The following is a 22,537-nucleotide window of genomic DNA, read 5'->3' as shown; positions in this document are numbered from 1 at the left end:
AAGCACGACAATGGCACGCTAGGCAAGCATTGCAAGAAGAGAAGAACAAGCAGGGCCTCCGCAAGGAACAAGACAAGGAAACTGCAGCAGCATCGTCTTCAGACACCAGCACGGTCTGTGGACCCCCGACAAAGTCAGGGTCCCAGAGGAAACGCCGTGGTGGCCGCAGAAGACAGGGAAATGGCGCCAGCTCCTCGCGAGAGGACCGCGAGTAGCTGCACCGCCCCAGATCCTCGAAGTAAGTCGAGACGAGGACTCGATTTACGAAGTCCAGATGGCTTGGACACAGCCATTCACGGGACAAGCAATGGCGATGATCGATTCAGGATCGTCAATCAACCTCATTACACCACGGACGGTGAATGATTGGAAAATTCCATGGGTACTCAAGAAGAAACCCTACCGAGTGTACACATTCGAAGGAAAAAGTCCGAGCTATGAGCAGGGACAGGTACTAAGGGAAACGGTACCTCTCAAAGTCATCATCAACGGAGATGAACAAGAAATCGTCTTTGACATCACACCCATTGGCAAACACGATGCCATCTTGGGAAGACCCTGGCTCAGAAAGTATAACCCGGACATCGATTGGGTCAACGGAACCATCAAACAACGGAAACCCCCCGTCGACAAGAACCCAATCGAGGAGAAAGAAGTCTCAGTCACTGATAGAAAGGGTTGGCATCCTTCGTCACACGAGACAAAGCCACCATTAGAACCATCAGGAATGGTCATGTTCATCAACAATTACCCCGAGGAGGGACCACATCCTGAACCACCACCCAAGACTGCCGATGAGCGACTCAAAGACGTCCCACTGCAATACCGAGGATATAAGATATTCCGGTCGTCTTCTGAATGCACATTGCCAGCACATGGTCCATGGGATCATGAGATACCCTTGAAAGAAGGCGCCAAACCCAAATACCAGAAAATCTACCAGCTCAACGCGGCACAGATGAAGGCGCTCAAGGAGTATATTGACGAGAGGCTCAAATTGGGACACATCAGATAATCTCAATCTCCCTGGGGCTCCCCCATCCTTTTCGTACCTAAGAAAGATGGAGAACTCCGTCTCGTCATCGACTATCGACATCTCAACAGCGACACAATCAAGAATCGATACCCACTACCGCTGATCCAAGAGATGAGAGATCGACTCGGAAAAGCGACCATATTTTCCAAGTTCGACCTAACCTCAGCCTTCTCACAGATTCGCATGAAGAAAGGCGAGGAAATCAAGACGGCATTCCGTACCCCGTTGGGACACTACGAGTATCACATCATGCCGTAAGGTCTCACGAACGCACCTACATTGTTCCAAGCGCAGATCGACGCAGTACTCAAGCAGTTTGCAGGAGAATTCGTGATGGCCTACATCGACGATATCATCGTGTTCTCTGAAAACGAAGAACAACATCGGAAACACGTCCACAAGGTGTTGGCTGCCCTCGAAAAGGCAGGACTATCCGTCAACCCAAAGAAGAGCGAGTTCCACAAGGAACAAGTAGACTTCCTGGGCTATCGCATCTCTCCGGGTCAAATCCGCATGGACCCAACCAAGATCAAGGATATCGCTGAATGGCCAGCACCAACCACCGTCACAGGTGTACGAGGATTCCTGGGATTCGTCAACTTGTACAGACGCTTCATTAAGGGATTTGGAGGCATCGCTAAACCATTAAATGACCTGACCAAGAAGGACACTGCCTTCAACTGGACCAAGGAATGTGACGATGGCTTCAATAAGCTCAAGCAAATGATACTGGACGACCCAATCCTCATGCTACCAGATCCTGATAAAGAATTCGAGGTCGAAACCGACGCTTCCGACTGGGCTATGGGTGGACAATTAGGACAACGAGATGATCAGAATCGTCTTCACCCAATCGCATTCTTCTCTAAGGCATTCCGAGGACCAGAGCTCAACTACCCAATTCATGATAAAGAGCTCATGTCCATCATATGGGCCTTCAAGGAATGGCGACCGTGGCTCAGCGGAACCAAGGAACCAGTTAAGGTCTACTCCGATCACAAGAACTTGACATACTTCACTTCGACAAAAGAACTCAACCAACGACAGACTCGATGGTCAGAATTCTTGTCCCAATTCAATTTCAACATCTACTACCGCAAAGGCTCCGAAAACGCCAGGGCTGATGCCCTAAGCCGACGAGAGGACCTCAAATTCAACAAAGAAGTCATAATGTCAGCTACACTATTCCAATCAAACAAGGATGGGTCGCTACGACATCAACCAGTGCAACTAGACGACATCGACGATGATCTTAAGGTCTACAACGTCTCAAAGGGAGAACCTGACGACTGGATCCAACGAATCACAGACGCACAACACGAAGTAGATGACGAAGAAATCAGGACGCACCTATTATCCACAACCGAACCATGGCTGCACAAAGGAAAGCTATGGGTCCCGCCAACACTTCAGAAAAAACTCGTAAAGGACATCCACGAGTCTCCAGAAGAAGGCGGCCATGCTGGCATTGCACGCACAATCGCAAGGGTACAAGAGACATTCGGATTCGCCGGCATGAAAGACGTTGTAACAGAAGTCCTACATGAATTTGAGATCTGTCACAAGACAAAGGCGAACCGACACAAACCCTATGGACTGCTAGAACCCCTGCCAGTATCCGAAGGACCCTGGCAATGCGTTACTATGGACTTCATCACAAAGCTGCCCATATCAAGAGACCCAGCCACCGGCATTGAATACGACAGCATCTTAGTGGTCGTTGACCGCTTTACCAAGTTCGCCTACTTCCTACCATTCAGAGAAGACACTGGCGCAGAACAACTTGGCCACATCTTCATACGACACATCACCTCCAATCACGGATGGCCAAAGGAACTCGTGACTGACCGAGACAAACTATTCTCATCACGATTCTGGCAAGCCTTCATGAACAAATTAGGTGTCAAACACAAGATGTCAACAGCGTACCACGCAAGGACCGACGGTCAGACGGAAAGAATGAACCAAGTCTTGGAAGCATATCTGCGAGCATATGTCAACTACGAACAAGATAACTGGTCAGAACTTCTTCCGACAGCGCAAATGTCCTACAATAGCTCGAAGACGGAGACAACGAAGGTAACACCCTTCTTTGCCAACTTCGGCTATGAAATGAGCTCCCGTAGGGGATGGGACTCAGAATCACTCGTGCCCAGAGCACACATCCGCGCAGAAAGGCTCATTGAAATGCACGAAACACTGCGAGACGAGCTCACGTTCGTCCGCGACAGAATGAGCAGATATTACGACCGCACCAGATCGACAGCGCCGATCTTCAAGAGGGGAGACAAAGTTTATCTCCTTCGTCGTAATATCAAAACAAAACGACCCAGTGACCAGCTTGACTACAAGAAACTGGGACCCTTCAAGGTTCTCGAGAAAGTTAGCACCAGCAACTACCGCCTTGAATTACCCAAAGGCATGCGACAATGGCCTACATTCCACATCTCACTGCTAGAACCAGCACCTAAGAACGGCCAGCTCGATAACAAGGTCGAAACATGGAACGAAGGTGACGAGTTCATGGCAGAAGGCATATTGGACTCCATGATCGAAGACGGTAACATCAAGTACCTTGTCAAATGGGAAGGTTACGGACACGAAAGCAATACATGGGAACCCCCAGAATACCTCCTCAACTTCAAGAAAGAGATTGAGGATTGGCATCGCCAGAACCCTGACCGACCGAAGCCGCCAACCGCTCCAGAGAACCAGGAGACATTGCATTCAGCTCCTGTATCCAATTCGACTCCTCGGAACCCTCGACGACGACGTCGTTAGAAGGCCCACTCATTTCCTCTGCAAGATCCGCCATCCCACGATCAAAATACTCCTTCTGGCGACGCAACGAATGCCGCTTCTGCTCTCGAGTACGGATTAGACGACTCTGAAGAGTCGCAATCTCTCGCATCAACTTCTCTTCCTCCTCCTCCAACTGACGAGACTTCTCCATTTCCTTATCAACTGGAAGAAGTCAGCACCCCGTCAACACAGCAACCATGGTGACACTCACGTCGGGAATCCGGATCAATAGACACATCACAAGACACTTTGCGACGAACGCATTCGCTGCACGAGAGCGATTTCGAACGATCAACGATGCAAGATCGATTGTGTTGATGACAATTGGAACACGGCATTTCGGAAGCTCGACCAAGCTGCTCAATATGTCGAGCAAGGCCGTTAGTGGACACTCTCTTCTGAGTGGAACGCGACGATGAGATCCTGGAAGAAGGCATGATGAAGGATGGATAACAAGGAAGAAGAACTCACCAGCTTACGAAAAAAAAAAAAAAAAAAAAAAAAAAAAAAAAAAAAAAGGGTGACACAGGATTGTTAAAGAAGGCAGGAAACAAGAAAGAAGAGAAGCATTGGGGGCGCGACAGGCAGTAATGTAGCAACTAACAAAAAGTTGTTGGCACCTAAGCAACGGAAACAAACAAGTGTTATCTCTCAAAGGTACATTGTGGCGTTGAGGACAAAGCCACAGTAAGAGGGGCATCGTGTTACGATCCAATCGTTGAGCCTCATTTAAGCTAGATAGATTGACCAATCACGTAGGACCCGGGGTCCCGAGTCTACGGGACCACGGGACGGGGTTGAAGACCGGTATATAAGAAGGCCTCCCGGCCTTCGTTATACCTGGTTCTTCAGCAAGCAATAGCTATCACAATCTATCAATACCTTTTGGCTACTACACTGTTACTCTATTGTTCTATCCCAGCGATAATACTCCTGTGCTTGTAACAGTTCGTCACAGTCTTGCCACCGTTAGAAACTAATGGCGGCGACATCCCTGACTGTGCGGCATTTAACCACCAAGAAACCCATGAACGGCCCAAGTATGAAGTGGGTGTTTGAGTGTGAGAAAAGCGATGCCAGCTTCTATTGTGATATTCTTCCGTCACCATGGCATAAGCCACACGTGTTCCTTCACAAGCTGTTGTCCCGCAAAGCTGTACCCATGTTTTCCTCTGCAATATCTGCCTTCAGCTCCATATTCTCTCCAAGAACCGATTTTATTGAAAACCGTAGAACTCTCCTTAAGCACGGTAACAACCGTCGCCTCGGGAGCACATCAGGTCAATACAGGCAGTGGCCCCCGCCACCAGCATTGTGCTGTTTTAGGCACAGGTTAAGTGTGAAGACACGCATGTCTTCAGAACCTTGCTGAATGTCGACAAGCAAGCAGTACCCACTTAGAGCTAGAGTACACAAAACATGAACACCATACCTATCCTTATCTATACGCAGCAGCAAAAGAATATTCATGAAACTGGGGAGATTCACATGTCGAAGTGTAAAGACTCCTCTAGAGAACTCCGTTTGGTGCACCTTCAGTAGTCTGCCACATCGGAAATTGAACTCTGAGGATCTTGAAGAGCCTCCCGCGCTTGCCTTCCCAGGAGTATTCCGCATCCATGTTAACGTTGTGGTGCCAACTTGCCTTGATAAGCAACGGTAAGATGTTCTGATATTCCCTCTTCAAATCGGTGTAACGAACCGTTACAAGTACAGGAGTATTATCGCTAGAAAAGCACAACAGAGTAATAGAGTAGTAGCCGAAAATTACTGGTAGATTGTAATAGCTATTACTTGCTGAAGAGCCCAATATTTAAAAGGCTTAGGAGGCCTTCTTTCTATACTAGTCCTTTAGTATATACCGTTGCGCCGGCGAGGATATTCTCGGCTACTTAGCGCCCTCTTAGCCGTAGCCGCAGCGTCGTTAGTCTACAGCGCCGGGGCTTGGCGCGGCTCTGATTAGTCTACTACATATATAAGTAATCTCTTATTAAATTGTAATATAATGCTCCTTCTTTTATAGTTTTATTCTCGAAGCTATGATATAATCTTATAATAGTACTTATCCTATTTAAGTGCTAACGAAAATTAATTATACCCATCTTTTTCCTTTCTATTGTTTTCGCTTTTGGTATTTCGTATAACTTAGTGCTACTTATTATTTGTTATTTAGTAAATTCCTCTCTTTTTCCTAATAATAATTATAATAATTCATTGTCTTTCCGAACGCTCCCTGCGTTGTTGTCACAGGTTAACATTGGCTATATAGTGTGAATTCCGAGTTCTGTCTTGCAAGCAGAACATCATCTTATCTTTTGTAGGTTTGGCCGTCTGGGCATATGCACCCTAGCCTGTCATATAAAAGGAGTAAGATACTTTATTTAGTAAAGGTATAGTAGAATTTAAAAAGGATTTTTTTGGGAATAGAAAGTTAATACTTTAATAGTTGGTAATATACTTACTGGCAACGTCTTTAGTAACAGGGAACTTAATTAAATAAAAGAATTAAATATAATACTCTTTGGGGTTTTAAATTGATTAGTAGATTCAGTCGGTTAGAGTTCTAACAATGATGTGACGGCGCCGGCAGCCAGCGACCCACATGTGGGTCCCGCTGTCGCTGGTGCAACCAGGGTATTTATTTGGGTTTGAACACTTGTATCTAGTTCTCTTCCTTTTTTCTTCTCCCTATCTGAAATCTTCTGTCATAGATGGAATCTTAGCTTTGCCTTCGACTCTTCCATACTGTGCCCTTGCAGATACTAATCTTTATTTTTTTTTCCTTTTGAAATTAAAGAAGTATTTTAAGAGTTCTTACATATTAGTTTTTTAGGTATAACTTTTTCATTTATTAAAAAACTTTATTTTTCCGTCTTTAAGTATAGAGTTTAGTATTCTTCCCATTATAATTTGTTACTTTTGTCACAGCGCTGGCGGACCACTACATCACTAGGCTATGTTCCAAAATGATATAAGTAACCAAAGCTGGCAACTCGGTCGCTCAAGCGGTCTTATATAGTTGTGATGGCAATCGAGAGGCACAACTGCATGGCTGCCATCACATTCCCCCTCTTACATTGAGAGGTTCGCCCCAAACCTCGACCCCGTCAGGACAGCGTGCCAGCCTGCGACAGTTCCTAGGAGCCGATCGAACTCGAACGGGAGCTCTCAATTAAGGCCAAGGCGAACCTATATAAGGGTACCCAAGAAATCCGAGGACTTTTTCCAACTACAAGGTTCGAACTCGTAGCCTTTTAGCTTCGGTTAAATGTCACGGCGCTGGCGGACCACTACATCACTAGTGTCACGGCGTAACCAGAGGGCACGTTGTGTACGATTTGATTATCTTGGACTAAGAATATGAAGCTGAAGAGGGAAGAAATCCCAAAAGGGAACGCTCGATGCCAGAGCTGGGTTTTATACTCAGACCACAGGCGACAACCAGTGACAGCCAAACCCGTGAATGGGATGACCCAATTGAACAGCACCCATGTGAATGGGAGCCTTGATGGTAGGCATGTGACAGCCCAGATGGTGCCAGCCGTCACAGTCTGTAGCGGCGCGGCGTAGGAGATCCACGTAGAAGACGTTATGTGTGACAAGGGCAGTGTTCTGGGCTTGGAACAGTAGTTCAATTCCGCTGATAAACTACTTTGGTCTCGAAGGCCTTGTTGGTCCTTTCAACCTCTAGAGGAAGGCTGGGCTTCAAGGCCTTCTTATGCCAAAGGGAAACGGTACCTATCTAGTACGTACGGGACCTTGTCACCTGAGGCTCCAAGGCATCTAGCGATCTGCATACATGTAGGTCTTTGTCGTATGACACCAGGAGTGTGGCATATGCCCGTATGCTACCAGGAGTGTAGCATATGTCCGTGTGACACCAGGAGTGTGACATATGCCCGTTTGACAGTGTGGCATATGCCCGTATGCCACCAGGAGTGTAGCGTATGCCCGTATGCCACCAGGAGTGTAGCATATGCCCGTATGTTACCAGGAGTGTGGCATATGTCCGTGTGACATTATGCATCGCTCGCGGGAGGCCGGAGAGTTCGACTACGTACGGAGAGAGGACTTTGGAGATAGTATACTTAGCATGCAGCCAGTCGAGCTTCTTCTTGGGCGGTCGGTAGAATAGTTCTTGAGGTCAAGCCAGACTTTATCTCCAACTTGGAACCGCTCAGCCGGCTGGCGGCGCTGGTTAGCGTACTTCTCCTGTTCTTGGGCGGCGACGGCCATAGTTGCTTGACATAGGTCCGTGATTTGCTGCAGCTTTTCGACGAATTGGTGGGCTTTTTTCTCTGAAGCTAGGAGTGAAGTTGGGGGTTGCTCCTCAATAATAGAGATTGGCAATTCGGCGTCATGCTGATGGGAATGTTAATCCGGCTATTAATGGCTAACTGAGCCATCAGGCACCACCTATCCCAATCATCTTGAACGTGGTTGACGAAGGCACGAAGGTAGGCGTAGATCTCTTGATTCATTCTCTCGGGGCCGCCATCCGTCTGGGGATGGTAAGCAGTGCTGAGGAGTCGCTTAATACCCAGAAGTTCACAAAGTTTAGCCCAGAAGCGGCTCGTCCAATTAGAGCCTCGGTCACTAACAATGGACCTCGGCCACCCATGATGCCGGGCGAAGCATTGCAGGAAACGTTCCGCGCAGAGCTCAGCCTCCATTGAGGGCATAGGTTCAAGGATTACGTTTTTACTAAACCGGTCCTTGATCACCCACCAGCAAGTATTGCCATTAGACTCCGGGAGGTCCGTAATGAAGTCCATCTGTATCTCTCTGTAGTGCTGATCGGGTACTGCCAGTGGTTGCATAAGCCCCTTCTTTTGCTCTCTCCAAACCTTCATAGAGCCGTAGACGTGACAGTTACGGAGGAATTGCCTGACGTGAGCATTCAGGAGTGGCCAGTAGAAGTGCCTTATTAGGGCGGCAATGGTACCTTCTCTACCAGGATGACCGAGAACGTGGGAGTCATGAATAATTTGGATTAGAGTTGTACGAAGCGTATTGAGCTGCTGGGACTAATCTGTGAGGCTAATAGCATCCGATTCCGTACACACCGGGGCTCCAGGAATCCAGAGCCGGCCTTGGTATCGGAGCCGGCCGTGCGAGTCAATACTGCAGTCTGCAATCTGGATCTTGAGTTTGAGAGAGGGATCGAAGTGGCGCTCGTTGCTCTCAACCGCTGCTTTGACTTGCTGGTACAGGGAGTCCTTAGGGGCCGTTTGATTCCAAAGCTGCTGCAAATCCGGATCTTCAAACACTTTCACGCTTCCCCCCCCCCCCCCCCCCCCCTTCCCCAGCGAACTACGCGAGACGCGGAGATGTGAAGTGGAGAATAACTTTCAAGGGCTGCATCCGGAATCATCTGTAGGTCGCGGGCCTCCCGGTCCTCCTCTGTAGGCATATCCTGCTCCCAGCGGGACAAAGCGTCGGGGGCTACACTGTCCTTACCCCGGGCGGTACTTGATGCTGAAATTGAACCGTGACAGATATTCCGCCCAGCGAGCTTGACGTTCCGAGAGCCGCTGCATCTTCATAAAGTATTCCAAGTTCCGGTGGTCAGTGAGAATGATAAACGACTCGCAGCTCCTTAATTCAGCCGACCATTGCTCCAGACAGCTAATAATTGCTAGCATTTCCTTATCGTGAACAGGGTAGTTCCATTCAGCAGTATTGAGTTTCCGGGAGTGATAACCAACAACTGCTCGCTTGCCGGAATCATCGACTTCTTGAGAGATTACACCGCCCAAGGCAAAGCCACTGCAGTCCGTCTCGAGGAACGTCTTCCGATCTGGGTCAAACTCCGTAAGGATGGGGGCTCGAGTGAAGAGCGTTTTCAGCAGTTGGAAAGCGCTTTCACACTCCTTAGTCCATTCAAAAGTGACTCCCTTCCCGGTTAATGCCGTAAGCGGAGCGACAAATTTTGAGAACTGGGGTATGAACATCTGGTAGTAGTTAACGAACCCGAGGAAGCTTCTCACCCCCTTTTGCGAATTAGGAGGAAGCCATTCTAGGATCGCCTTGACCTTCTCGGGGTCGGCCTGAACGCCGACGCCAGCGTGAACAATGAACCCCAAGCACTTGACCTTCTTGACTGCGAATTCGCACTTATCGGGGTCCAGATGCAAGCCTGCGTCTAAGAGCTTCTCAAGTACCAAGCGGACTTTTTCCTCATGCTCTTCTTTCGTGCCTGAGGTATAGATTAAGACATCACCCATGTAAGCTGTGCAGAAGTCGTCCAAATATTCCCGCAAAATGTAGTTGATATACCGCTGGAACGTAGCTGGCGCGCCTGTTAACCCGAAGGGGACCACAAACCACTCAAAAAGCCCGTAACTGGTCCTGAAAGCCGTTTTCCATTCCTCTCCCATAGCCATGCGTATCTTGTGAAACGCCTGAACGACATCCACCTTGGTATACCACTTGGCTCCTTTCAAGACACGGAACGTCTCGCTGATGAGCAGTAGGGGATAGCGATCTGCTCTGGTGATAGCATTGAGAGCACGGTAGTCGCAACAGAAGCGGAGACCTCCTCCTGGCTTTCATACGAACAAGACTGGGGCTCCCGCTTCTAAGCTACTAGTGCGGATGAACCCTTTGTCTAGAAAATCCTTAAGTGTTTTCTTCAAGACTAGAAGCTCTTCGCGGGCCATATTGTAGAGCGGCCCAAAGGGGACTGGTAATTCCTTGCCATCGGGGCCCTTTTTGAGCTCGATCTTGTGGTCGACACCGGGACGATGAGGGTTGGCCTTGTCCGCTTCCTCTTTTATCCAGAGGGGTAAGAGATCATGGTACTTTTCGGGAATCTTTTCGCGGAGCTGTTCCTCAGTGTAGATTTTCTTCGGTTTTAAAGCTTTCTCAACGTCCCTTAGGCTAACTGCAAAAATAGCCTCTTCTGCAGCTCGGCCGCCGAACTCTTTCCGAAGCCGGCGAACGTGGCCTACGAAGGTGGTCGCCATGACGTGGATTGCGGACTTGATATCTTTGATGAACTGGGTGTCGGGGACCTGCTCGCCACCTATATGAGGAACCCAGTGATTGGTGATGCCCATCCACATCCGTTTCTCGTGGGGTACAGAGTAAGCGCGCATGGCCTTCAACCACGGCTTGCCCAGGATGATGGGGAATTCCAGGAGCAGAACTACATAGGCACAGATTGGGTGAACATAACCATCAACTTCGGCTAGGAAGTAAGCGAGTCCTTGTATTGTGGCCGCCTCCATTGCGGCGGAGGGTCCTTTAACGCAGCGAGACTTGATGGGAAAGATGGGGATTCTCAAATCTTCGACGACTTTCTCGCTAATCGCGGCATAGTACTGGCAACCCTCATCAACGAGGACGTGGAACAAGTCACGGTTGTTAACAACGAGTGGAATTAGCGTAGGCTCTATCTCCAAATGCGACTTTGACTTGAACTCTTCCACCTTGCCTAGTACATATGTTTGCTCCGGGGCCCGACTTCGCACCGGAGCTATTCTTTTCCCTGCTCGGAAGTGGAGCTCTCATCCTCCTCTTCCAAGAGCGGAGGGACCTCAATGGCGGTACCCTGGGTGCGGACATTGTTGGAGGGGGGAACCGCGGGCTGGTATGGGCAAGAGCCTACATAATGGCCAGAGGCACCGCATCGAAGGCAAAGGTTATTGTCTCGACGTTTCTGCCGTTCTTTTTCCGAGACCCACTTGGCGCGCTTAGAGGAATAGGTGGCCGGGTTTAAACCGCCTCGCCCTCGACTGCCACGACCTCTTCCAACGCGAGTCGACCCCATAATGGTGTCACCATCAGCATTTACCGGGGCCGATAGGGAAGAAGAGGTTGACTGAGGCTGGGATTGCGGCCCCTGAGTGTTACCAACGCTCAATGCTGGAAGGTAATAATTATTCGAGGAGCGGCTCCGATTCCTCTGGCCGCGGAGGTACTTGTGGTGATCCTCCTTGAACTCACTGGTCTGCTCATACTTCGCCGCATGGTACTGTAACTGGGCTACACAGGTGCGGTAGTCATCCGAGAGCGAGACTGTGAAGAGCTTGTCGAGAGCGGAGTCGCGCATCTGGTAGGCACCGAAAATGATGCGAATCTGATCGAGAAGGGCCACCGGGTCGTCGTCACCGCTAGCGGTTTTGGCGGTCCAAAAGCCTTCCAACCGCTGCTGTTTGTCGAGCGGAAGGGTGTCAAGAATCTCAATCCATGCCGCTTCTCGGTCGGTGCGTACTCCTGCCTTGATGTCGGCGTTGTACGTTTTGACAAGTTTGTTATAGTAGAATTGGAAAGTATGAGGTTGTCCATCCCATATGGGAAGTGTAAGTGGCTTTCGTCTGTATGAGGTGCCTTGGCTTGAATCAGCAGGGGCACCTCTAGCGGCCGAGGCCGCATTTCTGCTGGGAGCTCCGGTCACGGGAGCTTGGGCCGCGGGACTGAAGTCCAGTCGCGGGGCAAGGATAGGGGGTGGATTGGAGTTAAAGAGAAGGGACTTAACACGATCGCGGAGTGATGCACTTCCACTGAGTGCCTTCAAGAGCCCTTTCACGAGGCCGTCGCTGGGGGTACTGCTGTCTCCTTCTGGTTGTTCGCCGCCATCTTGGGAATCGTGGAACTCCTCGAATTCGTCGAGATCCATTTTGGTAAGTCCGACCATACTGGCTAAAAATGCCGCAACGCCGCGCTCTAAGCTGCTGGCTCCGTCTCTGAATGAAGTGAAATCCGTCTTGTCCGCTACTGCTCTCTCTCTCTGATAGGTGGTAGAACCTAATGTAAGGGGTACAGCATAGTTGACACAGATGCTGGCCAAAAGAATTGATAAGGTTCTACAAAGAGAGAAGAGGAGAAAAGGACACCCTCTGGGCAGTCTGGCCGGCTGTCCTAAAGAAGAGACGTGCGCGCGCACAGGCCAATGTTGCCTGCCGCGAGAGTGGAGCACTCGCCTGGCAAGATTGCCAGGCATTTCGGCCACGGGCACTAGCCACATGACATATAGTTTTTTTTTTTTTTATTAATTCAAAGAAATATAAGAAACTGTTATTAAATAAATTAAACGTAAACTAATATTGTACAAATTGTAATAGACTAATTATCTTATACAATATTATTTTAATTACAAGCAGCGTACTACATCAGCCAACTGTCATGGGGCTGGCGCCTAGGGGTGTTTGCCTGGCTTGAACTCTATGAAAGCCAGGCCTGCCCTCTGACTGGGTGCACTCCTGGGGTATGCCGCACGAACCACATTTTCGACCTTGGCGTTTCTAGCACCTTCGATATACGCACCTCTCTTGTGTATTTAGCTGTAAGCTCCATGCCATACTGGCACAGACTTCCCTTTTCCTCTTTGTCGAATATTATCACTTTCACCAAGGCCTACCTGTGTGTATACCTCGTAGAACCCTTACACCAACAAATTTAATAATAATTCTATAAAATTGTATAAATTATTAATTCGTAATAAATTAATTAATGTTTTGTTTGCTGCAATGCCTTAACTAGCCTATAATAATAGCATATCACGGGCAAAGGGTCGATGGTAGATGTGAATATGCGTAATTGCACGAAGGAGAAAGGAAGAGAGTGCAGACAAGTGCCCAGAAGGCTGGCCTTATGAGGGCAGTCCAGCTGTGGGCCCAATTGTGGGTTCATGGCTGGGAGCCGTCATAGCCAGCCTACTGACAGCGACAGCAGTCTCAGAAGCTGCTGTGCGCTGGCACAAGGCACGTGACTAATCACGTGCAACGACACAGGCTACCCCTGTGACATAGCACCAGTATTAAAATGCTATAGTTAACTATGCACTTGTAGCAGAGCGGAGCGGAAGCGATAGGAAGTACAATAGCAGTGCTGAAGGAAGCTGTCATGGGGCTAGTGCCCGCGGCTGAAATGCCTAGCAATCTTGCTAGGCGAGCGCTCTACTCTTGCGGCAGGCAACATTAGCCTATGCGCGCGCACGTCTCTTCTTCAAGATAGCCTGCCAGACTGCTCAGAGGGTGTCCTTTTCTCCCCTTCTCTCTTCGTAGAACCTTATTGATTCTTTTGGCCAGCATCTGTGTCTCTCAACTGCTATCACAGCTATATAAAACCACTTGAGCGACCGAATTGCCAGCTTCGGTTACTTGTATCCTTTTGAATCATGGCCTAGTGATGTAGTGGTCCGCCAGCGCCGTGGCAATAAAAGAGGTCTTAGAGAGAACTCTGCTCTCAAGACAGAAGAGTACAGTAGACTCTGCACTGTGAGAAACAACTATTATAGTGAACTCTGCACTATAGGAGTAGACTATATTGTATCGCTTGGATGTACTTGCTTGCTTGCTTAAGGAGTAAATAACTAAAAAAGTGAAGAGGTCTTTATATATACGAACGTTAAGTATCTAAAAGTATCCAAAATGTAAGAGCGTTTGTAAGTTGATAGGAGTGCTTATAGGAGCATTATACTATGAAAGGAATGAACTGAATTTATGAGCTTCTGGTGCATTCTATGATGACAAATTAGTCTGCAGGGAATGCTGAATAAGTTAGAGAATCCCAGAATATAATAGCAAAATCTTTGTATTCTAGCACGTTTTGTAGAGGCTGAGTGGACTGATTCCGTAGAAGGAATAGTTCAATCAGTCTTTTATACTATAAGGTAGTACAAGGCAGTTACAAGGCACAGTACTAGCCACACGTTAACATTTTTATAAAATTGTCGCTTCCTATATTATAAGCTGCTATAAAATTTTAGATTAAAAACTAATTCTATTAATAACTCATTCTCGTCTTATATAAATAGGATCCAACTATAAATAAATAAGTACTATTGCTATAGAAATAACTTCGTAAAATCAAAATCCGTTAGATAAACAATACTGTCATAGCCCAGCTAGACGGGTCATGCCTTATCAAATAAGCCGCACGGGTACGAGAGATGTAATTAGTTGTAGATTAGATAAGAAATAGTGAGTTTGTGGCACGGCTAGCCCTAGGAGCATATCTCCCATCGTTAGCTGCGCGCGTAACTCTTACTAATATGAGAATCGTAGGATTTACACTCAATGCAGAGGACCATGAGAGTGAGGCTATATTGTGTGTAAATAAAGGGTAAAAAAGAGATTGTCTTCGAAGAAAGGCCTGGCTTCCAGCCAGCCGTCTGCCCGCAGTAGATATGCAGTGCAGCGAGCTAGGTGGCCCGAGCGCTGGGCAACGGCTGGGTAGGCACCAGAGCCTCCATGGCAGCCCAGCTAATCTGGGCTGTCATGACTAGTCTAAGCTATAATACAGGGTATTGCCAACGATGCTAGGAATCCAGGGATTCTGGTATCACTTACCTTTTGTTTTATTCTTTAGCTGTAGATTCTATGTTGAATGTCAACAACGCTGCAGCCCTGTCTCGCTCGTTACGTGCCTTTACAAATACTAAAGATGAAAAGCAGTCTTCTTTGCTCTGAGTTACTTAAGTAGCAATTTATACCTATACTCTAGTAATTTTCAAAACTAATATAAGATCCCTTATACTTATAAAGTGGAAGAAGCAAATAAAGTAGTTTTAGTTACAAAAACTAATTACTACCCCTTCTAGTTTTTTATTCAATAACGTATAAAGCTCCTACAATCTTCCCCTCCTCCTCCCGGCCCCTCCCTCCTGAACTTACTTATACTAATTTATATAATAGAACGTAGTAGATAATTATGTATGCTTTAAACTAACCACTAAAAGTATACGCAAAGGTTATCTTCTCAAATAAGATAGTTTATTTAAGGATAAAAAACTATTTTACTAAACAAACTAATAGGCCGGGTAACCTAGGGTAAAAGGGAAAGAGGTACGGGTCCCCATGGCAAATTTAAAAATTATGATGGCAGCCTTGCGGTTGTGCCTCTCGACTGCCATCACAACTATATAAGACCACTTGAACGACTGAATTGCTAGCTTCAGTTACTGTCATGGCGCTGGCGGACCACTACATCACTAGGCTATGTTCCAAAAGGATACAAGTAACCGAAGCTGGCAATTCGGTCGCTCAAGTGGTCTTATATAGTTGTGATAGCAGTCGAGAGGCACAACTGCAAGGCTGCCATCACAGTTACTTATACCTTTTTAGAACATAGCCTAGTGATGTAGTGGTCCGCCAGCGTCGTAACAAAAATACTACTTCTATATATACTTTAATGGAGCAAAACTATTCCCAATACAAACAGGGCCCTAATATCAAATAGTTTGATACTCAAAATGCACGCAGTGTACGTAGTTGTATCGAAATAGCTGATGATAAAGAAAAAAAACAAAATAATCAAATGTTGGATAGAGAGAGCTTGAGCAATACAGTAAGAAGCCGCCTCTAAACTTACAAGATTTCACAACAATGAATTTGAGTTTAGCGATTAGATAATTAAATAAAGCAGTCAATTTGCTATAATTTAGATTCAATACTATTGATTTATTTTAAAATTTAAACGACTTTAATTGGGTTAAATTTGTGTTATATAAATAGGTAATTTATATGGTAATGACTATTCAAAACGGTTAGTTTTACCGCTAAAATTCGATAATTTACATAACAGCTGACATATGTAGGGGTTGGGGTGCCGCTCCGTTTGCTTAGGGTGCGGGTAGGTTTACTCCAACTCAATCACAACAATAGAATGAGCGGGTGTCCTATTTTCACTTAGTCTACCGGCAGTCGTGTTGTGGATACCGATCGGTGGCTATTTCACAAAAAGAAAAGAGAGAAAGTTCAAACTGAAATTACCCATAAAACAGCAATGAAAAATACGGAGAGGAAGCATGCAAACAAGGCGAGGATTGATTTCGGAGGACATAGCAGAGAACCAGGGAGGTGACTTCAACATGGCTGTGCAGGGACTACACCTGAACCTTGAGAGTAGATTTCTAGAATTTCAACCGCTGACGCCCCTATTCCGTCCCTTGACCTCTACTAAGAACAACCCCGTCTTCCCAGATAGCCAGCTCTTCAATCAAACTCTAACACCCCGCTATAGACAAGGTACTCATCAAGATTCTTCCACAAAGCCCTATTATTCTCAAATCCTTCAGGAGCCTTCCACCCCGGGAACGGGATCTCACCCCACTCCGGAAACCGGATCTCCAGAATCCAACTAAGCTTCAAGTCAACCTTTCCCCACGTATACTCATCATCCAATCTAATATTCGCCCATTTATAGGCTTCGATGAGCGCACGAATCGTCTGCGGGCGGATGATCGAGCGAGAGACGAAATAACGCGCCTCCACACCCTTGCGGACGCCCTTATTTGGAGGAGTCTGCGGGGTCTTGGTAACCGACTGCTCCATCCATAGATAGCGCACAAGAAGATTGTGGCCTTTTCTGTTTCGAAGGTCAAGTCGAGCGCCTAGGTCCACAAGCGACTGGAACAGATATTCTGGCCTTGGGCAGTTGCCACCAATCAGGTACTCCAAGGGCGTGTCTTTGTTTGTAGGATGGTCAAAGAGAGGAGCGTTGAGCTTCAGGCCATAGTCCTGGACAAGCATGCGGATAATGGACTTGACATGCTTAACGTGGCTCTCCTCCATACCTGCTTCAAATTCCACTGCGTCGGCAAAGAGTAGGGCAGTATCTGATCCAATGACGCTGCGGACCTCAGGGTTTAAGACTTCAAGGCCAGCTTTGAGGAGGGCCAAGGTGTTGTCGTACATGCCACTGCGAATACAACAATGCATCCAATCCTGTGAGTAAACATTCCATGTCTCCATGGCGCCAAGTTTTGCCAGCTTTGCGATGACAGCGGCATTGTGCGGTGTCGAACAGGCATTCTGTATAGGGGTTGCATATCCGTATTCCATTCCATCGATGTCGATATCGGGACATTGTGCGATCAAATCAATCATGGCCAGATAGTCAGTGCCTTTTCGGACGAGAATGTGAAGAAAGTCGTTGTACGGATAAGTGGCATTCGCCCTTGCAGCAGCCTCTACTGCGTGACGGTAACTGCCATGAAGATAGACGCTGGCTCCGTGTTCCAGAAAAAGCTTGGCGACTTCAGGACTTTTGTGGCAGACTGCCGTATGTAAAGGTAGGGTGAAATAATCTTGATGGTGTTTGACTAACTCTTCCTCTTCTTCTGAGTCTGCGTCTGAGTCATCGCGTGGCCAGTGCCAAGTCTCATCTACCCAGTGGCACGAGCACATGTTCAGTGCCCAATTGTCCAGCTCAGGGTTGGTATCGTGAAGAGTTGCGCCTTTTTGAAGGAGGTATTGAGCCGCTTCACAGTTGTTGGTCATGGCGGCGAAGTGAAGTGGCGAACCATTCGCGTTGTGACTCGCTGCTCTAGCCAACGACCATTCATCGGGGCCGTTATCACAACGCTCAGGTATGTGAAAACAAGCCAACCAGTCGGGGGCGTCGACATCTGCGCCAGCCTCCACGGCCTTCTTAATGACCTTCATTTGCCTCGTGACTACACCCCAGGTAATTGGGCCTGGCTTTGTTGACGTGGGCACATTGTCCTTCCAGACATGGGGGTCAGCCCTCCAGTAGGCCGCCCAGCAGGTTCGAGCGAAGTTGTTGGCGTCACGGGTGGGGAGATACTTGACAATGTTGTCGACCGTTTCGACAGGGAAGACACCCAAGAGGGACTTCATGGTGATGACAATCGGGGGTTGGTAATTATCTCAAGCCTAATGCCGTACGGCTGGCGTCTTGGTCAGCATAGAACGTCAAAGCAGTGCCAGCGGGTTTCCATACAAATATGCCTCGGTTACGAGTCAGGAAGACTCAAGATTTTACTTGAACTCTTCTCGAGGGGCGCTGGCGAGTTGCAATGTAGCAGCTTATCTGCGATGTCGAGGTCGAGGCCCTGAAGTGGACACGGATACGTCGGGCCTTTGGTTTGATGATATCCGTTGCAAGTCGCCGAGTGGCGGACGCAACAGATTTCAGCCAGGGTGCGGTTATCGTGGGTTGATGTAAAAGGACGTCGAAGAAGTGCAAGAAAAGAATATCAAGTCGAAAAAAAAAGTCCAATACAAGTAGATGGTAGGCGGGCTATTGTGTCATCTCATGGAAGGTGCCTCAATAGGCAAAATCTGTACACCAGAGTCCCGAAATCACATCCTACGGTGTGTGTCCCGCAAGGTGCATTTCTGTGGTCCGAAAGGCGGCATGTCAGTGGGAGAACAGAGGTGAAATTATGGGAGCAAGGACTTGGGGAAATGCTGGATTGGCGGCCAGGTTCAGGAAGAAGGAATGGCGGGTCAGACCAGGTCGACGTACTCGCTGATGCAAAACCCAAGTGAAGTGCTCTTTCCAAATGTACAAGAAGGCTTACCTAGTCAAGAGACGCAGCAAGGTGACTGACGATAGGTAGATAGTTGTATGTCCCGCCTCTCAGCATGTGGCCCACCCGGACGCGAAGTTGCACAGTGAGGAGGACGGGAACCAATGTGCTTGTGATTTCGATGGATTGACTGATTTGGTGGAAGAAGACGAAGAGGAAGAGGACAGGACAGTCAATCTCCTGCCAATGCCCTAAAGGTGAAAACTGTGGTGGGGGACAACGGAACCTACCTAGAGTGGAGACAATCGTCCACCGTACTTGCCGTCTTTCGCATGCGGGCGAACTCCCACCTAAATCCGTACCTGCCGATTTTCGTCACGGTCGGCGAAACACGAAGAGTCGACCTAGGCCCAGGGGTAACAGGCCTGAGTGATTCAATATATCGTCTCTCACTTCCCACAGTGGGAAATCTGCCTTACTCAGGCCGGCCAAACGTCCCCTGACCTTAAGTGGAAGATGATGTAGAGCACATCAATTCAAGTGTGTTTTTCCCAGACGACAACTTGACAACAAAAAGATGGTTGAGCAAAGAATCGCTGTTCGTCAGCTAGGATATTTTAGCGATGGGCACGTGCCGACATCAACATCCGCTCGCAGCTTCGAAAGATCACTTCCCACCATGACCATTCGCAAGACCATTCGCCAGACCATTCGCACCGCCATTCATCTCTCTCGCCCTCTCCTCCCTCCACATCTCCCTCTCCTTCTCTGTCACCCCCGGTCCCTTGTAAACGCTCCCATAGATCCCCGTCGCCCACTCATGTCCTTCCCCCATTCTATCCTCCTTCTTCACTCTCCTCCTATACCACCGTCCATACACCAGCAGGTAATACAGCCTAAAGCTCAACAGGGCAAACCCATCCCGTTCGAGATCCTCGGGGTACTGTGCCCCCAGATCCACCGCGGCTGCGATCCCGCTCATGACCGCCACCTCGTGCGCGTTGATCATTGTCCATGAGCTCGCGAACCGTGTGTGTCTCCTGCCCTGGAGTAACGGCATCCAGGGCACTACAAAAACGTAGTGCGTCCACGAGTGGCACAGCTGATGCCACCAATCCTTGCGGATGATCTTGGACTCATCGATCTCGGTATCTGTCCAGAGGTGTCCGTCGCGCTGCTTGTTGAGGTAGATAGTCTGGAACACGTGGTTGTCGAAATCGACCTCGGGCGGGAACTGGGCCTGGTAGTTGGTGCAGTCGAAGCCCATCTCGAGCTTGGTCAGGTCGGCGTCGTAGGGCTTGATGTAGTACATGGGGCGGAAGTTGTTGCGGGCAAAGTCAACGCGAGAGGAGTGGTCGACGCCCGAGAGGGAGCTGACGGCCTGCGACTCGTTGAAGAAGTTCTCGTAGTGCTTGCGCATGTAGACGGAGTCCGTGTGGGTGATGGTGATGTCGTCGGAGAACTTGGCGGAGCCTAGGACTTGGCGCTCGCGGAGGGAGGCGGTGCGGCCGAGAAGGCGTTTGGCTGTGTCGGCACTGGAAGGGATCGTGTGAGACGGTGTCGGGAATGGGGAAGGTATAGAAGGGCTTACAGGCAGCAGATAACGATCTCGTCATAGTGTTCGGTTGTCTCTTCGGCGTTGGCATCAGCGTTCATGACCGGATCCTCGGCTGTCCAGGCGCTCGTTGAGTTATGGTTGTCCGGCATTGGGGTTCGCTTGATAGTCTTGACCACCACTCCATCCTTATCGCGACTCAATATCTGGGTTACCTCGGTAGACAGCCGAATGCTGACCCCTCTCTTCACAAGATCTTTGCGCCAGTCCTCGTAGAAATTGCCAAAGTTCGGAAAGACGATCATGGGCGGCATGTTGCTAGCGATGCTCTCCTTATCAGCCGGGTACCACATCCCATATGTCGGACTGGTACAAAGTCGTTCGAGGATGATGGTGGGCACGTCAGGCGTGTAGTTCCCGGTGCCCAGAAATAGGGCGACCATGGGCAGAGCAACCGTGTTTGCGAACTCGTAGCTGAACCAAAAGAGCTTCATCAGGTACTTGATCGGGAGCAACGCGAAGATCAACTCGAACCATCGGACAAAAGAAAGCATCCAGTAAAAGCGCTTGACCTCGCTCTGGTGCCGTTCCAGTAGCTTAGTCGGATAGACGTTGGTCCAGAAGCGATGGTCCTTCCCGAAGGAAACTTGAAGGTTGACGGGATTGGCGGCGTAACCTTGACGGGCGAACATGGTCATCGTATGGTGGAAGATATAGGAGCCGCCCTGAACGCCTTGGTTGAGCCATGATGCGCCGTGCTTCTTCTTATCGATGGGAATGGAGAAGGCTTGGCCACCGCAGTAGTCGGCGGCTTCGATGACGGTCACGTCGAATTTGTCCGGGTGGTTCGCTAGATGGGAGGCGCATGTCATGCCTATTTACCCAAGATCATCAGCATCTGGAAGCGAGGAGTTGCCGATGATATCAAGAAGCCTTACCAGCAGCACCTGCGCCCACAACAAGCACCCTCTTCTTCTGCTCTTCCTTCGCCATATTGGTTGGAAGCAAGGGCTCTTGCTCTGCGGATTTCCAAAGTGGCATCAAACGGGTCGAAAAGGGAGGTCGGTTGGATATCACCTTGGAATTGGCGCTGAAAAGCTGTGCGCGCATGGCATAAAAAGTGTCAAGTCATCGCGAGTTGGGCTATGAATGGTGATATACACAGCCATCATGACAGTAGAGTGGAAAACAAGCAGCGCTCAGCAAGCAGATGAAATGCGTCATGATGTCTCAACCGGCTTTTGCATTTCCAGATGCGATTGGCTTTGTCAAGGTGGTCAGAGCAAGTTTCCACACGGTAGGGTATCGATCGTAGTTGGTGCCGATCTCCACAAAGATCGTTCCTTTCATTGCTTTTGCTTTGGCCGCGATACCGGTACTTTCATTTGATCTTGGGTGATGGGGAGGGTGTCGGAGGTCAAAATAAAGTTAGGCGGGGCCTGGCGATGCTGTTGCGGGGGAGCGAGTGGCCCTGTTTGTCTCGCAGGCATAAGCATTTAGGGTGTTGTGCTCGAGCCACCTATTTCCGTCCCTTCAAAGGGTGACGACACCGCAAGGTCGAACGGTTGCACAAGCCCTGTTTGGTTTCTAGGAGAAGATAATTGAGAGTCAGAATGTGCAGAAAGAAAATTCATTGCCTTTTGAACTACATCTGTCATTTCCAATGAGCTTAGGATGGGTCGCAAGCTTGCCGGCCGGCTGCAAGCTAGACAGTGGAGCTTATATGCTAATGTTCCAAACTTTTGCCTCAACGAAAGTTGCAGGGTTGTGTAGTGTAGTGGTTATCACTCTGGATTTTGAAGCTCTTCAATTCTTCCGGTAACCCCGGTTCGAACCCGGGCACGACCTCATTTTTTGCCTTTTTTTTCAACCTTACTGAATGCTCGTAGCGTCTATCCCGACCGAATATGGCGTTGTTCCT

General features: G+C 48.6%; 6 protein-coding genes and 1 non-coding gene across 7 annotated transcripts; 2 read left to right on the top strand and 5 right to left on the bottom strand.

Moving 5' to 3' along the window:
• Positions 1 to 1,549: 1,549 nt before the first annotated feature.
• Positions 1,550 to 2,168, top strand: SMAC4_13282 (uncharacterized protein; the record flags this gene model as incomplete). The annotated part of the gene is made up of 2 exons (XM_066091351.1): positions 1,550 to 1,989; positions 2,084 to 2,168. 2 exons carry the CDS (start codon positions 1,550 to 1,552, stop codon positions 2,166 to 2,168), a joined length of 525 nt encoding a protein of 174 aa, XP_065946219.1.
• A 1,395-nt stretch (positions 2,169 to 3,563) lies between these two features.
• SMAC4_12959 (uncharacterized protein) lies at positions 3,564 to 4,194 on the bottom strand. Its single transcript, XM_066091189.1, has 2 exons — positions 4,050 to 4,194; positions 3,564 to 4,000 (listed from the first exon to the last, which is right to left on the bottom strand). Exons 1-2 carry the CDS (start codon positions 4,174 to 4,176, stop codon positions 3,678 to 3,680), a joined length of 450 nt encoding a protein of 149 aa, XP_065946218.1. The 5' UTR covers positions 4,177 to 4,194; the 3' UTR covers positions 3,564 to 3,677.
• Positions 4,195 to 9,294: 5,100 nt separating this feature from the next.
• SMAC4_09651 (uncharacterized protein) lies at positions 9,295 to 11,070 on the bottom strand (the record flags this gene model as incomplete). Its single annotated transcript, XM_003342414.1, has 2 exons — positions 9,295 to 10,330; positions 10,400 to 11,070. 2 exons carry the CDS (start codon positions 11,068 to 11,070, stop codon positions 9,295 to 9,297), a joined length of 1,707 nt encoding a protein of 568 aa, XP_003342462.1.
• A 248-nt stretch (positions 11,071 to 11,318) lies between these two features.
• SMAC4_09652 (uncharacterized protein) lies at positions 11,319 to 12,461 on the bottom strand (the record flags this gene model as incomplete). Its single annotated transcript, XM_003342415.1, has 2 exons — positions 11,319 to 12,058; positions 12,197 to 12,461. The coding sequence occupies 2 exons, from the start codon at positions 12,459 to 12,461 to the stop codon at positions 11,319 to 11,321; spliced, it is 1,005 nt and encodes a 334-aa protein (XP_003342463.1).
• A 4,113-nt stretch (positions 12,462 to 16,574) lies between these two features.
• On the bottom strand, positions 16,575 to 19,105 carry SMAC4_03164 (uncharacterized protein). The gene is made up of 2 exons (XM_003349528.2): positions 18,530 to 19,105; positions 16,575 to 18,476 (listed from the first exon to the last, which is right to left on the bottom strand). Exon 2 carries the CDS (start codon positions 18,424 to 18,426, stop codon positions 16,780 to 16,782), a length of 1,647 nt encoding a protein of 548 aa, XP_003349576.1. The 5' UTR covers positions 18,427 to 18,476; positions 18,530 to 19,105; the 3' UTR covers positions 16,575 to 16,779.
• A 4-nt stretch (positions 19,106 to 19,109) lies between these two features.
• SMAC4_03163 (uncharacterized protein) lies at positions 19,110 to 22,032 on the bottom strand. Its single transcript, XM_003349527.2, has 3 exons — positions 21,555 to 22,032; positions 20,653 to 21,490; positions 19,110 to 20,596 (listed from the first exon to the last, which is right to left on the bottom strand). Exons 1-3 carry the CDS (start codon positions 21,724 to 21,726, stop codon positions 19,729 to 19,731), a joined length of 1,878 nt encoding a protein of 625 aa, XP_003349575.2. The 5' UTR covers positions 21,727 to 22,032; the 3' UTR covers positions 19,110 to 19,728.
• Positions 22,033 to 22,379: 347 nt separating this feature from the next.
• Positions 22,380 to 22,464, top strand: SMAC4_13281. The gene is given in 2 exon segments: positions 22,380 to 22,416; positions 22,430 to 22,464. It is a non-coding gene; the product is annotated as a tRNA-Gln (tRNA).
• The last annotated feature ends 73 nt before the right edge of the window (positions 22,465 to 22,537 follow it).

Source organism: Sordaria macrospora, chromosome 2, assembly GCF_033870435.1.
Source record: "Sordaria macrospora chromosome 2, complete sequence".
NCBI lineage: Eukaryota > Fungi > Ascomycota > Sordariomycetes > Sordariales > Sordariaceae > Sordaria > Sordaria macrospora.
Note: the sequence above shows the minus strand (reverse complement) of the source record. Positions and strands in the feature narration are given on the sequence as shown.

Coding starts and splice junctions, on each gene's coding strand:
- SMAC4_12959 (XM_066091189.1), bottom strand. CDS start 4,176: ATGCCGTGTTCCAATTGTCATCAACACAATCGATCTTGCATCGTTGAT. Junction 4,001..4,049: donor TATTGATCCGGATTCCCGAC/GTGAGTGTCACC, acceptor GACTTCTTCCAG/TTGATAAGGAAATGGAGAAG.
- SMAC4_03164 (XM_003349528.2), bottom strand. CDS start 18,426: ATGAAGTCCCTCTTGGGTGTCTTCCCTGTCGAAACGGTCGACAACATT.
- SMAC4_03163 (XM_003349527.2), bottom strand. CDS start 21,726: ATGCGCGCACAGCTTTTCAGCGCCAATTCCAAGGTGATATCCAACCGA. Junction 21,491..21,554: donor TGTGGGCGCAGGTGCTGCTG/GTAAGGCTTCTT, acceptor TTGGGTAAATAG/GCATGACATGCGCCTCCCAT. Junction 20,597..20,652: donor GAGATCGTTATCTGCTGCCT/GTAAGCCCTTCT, acceptor GATCCCTTCCAG/TGCCGACACAGCCAAACGCC.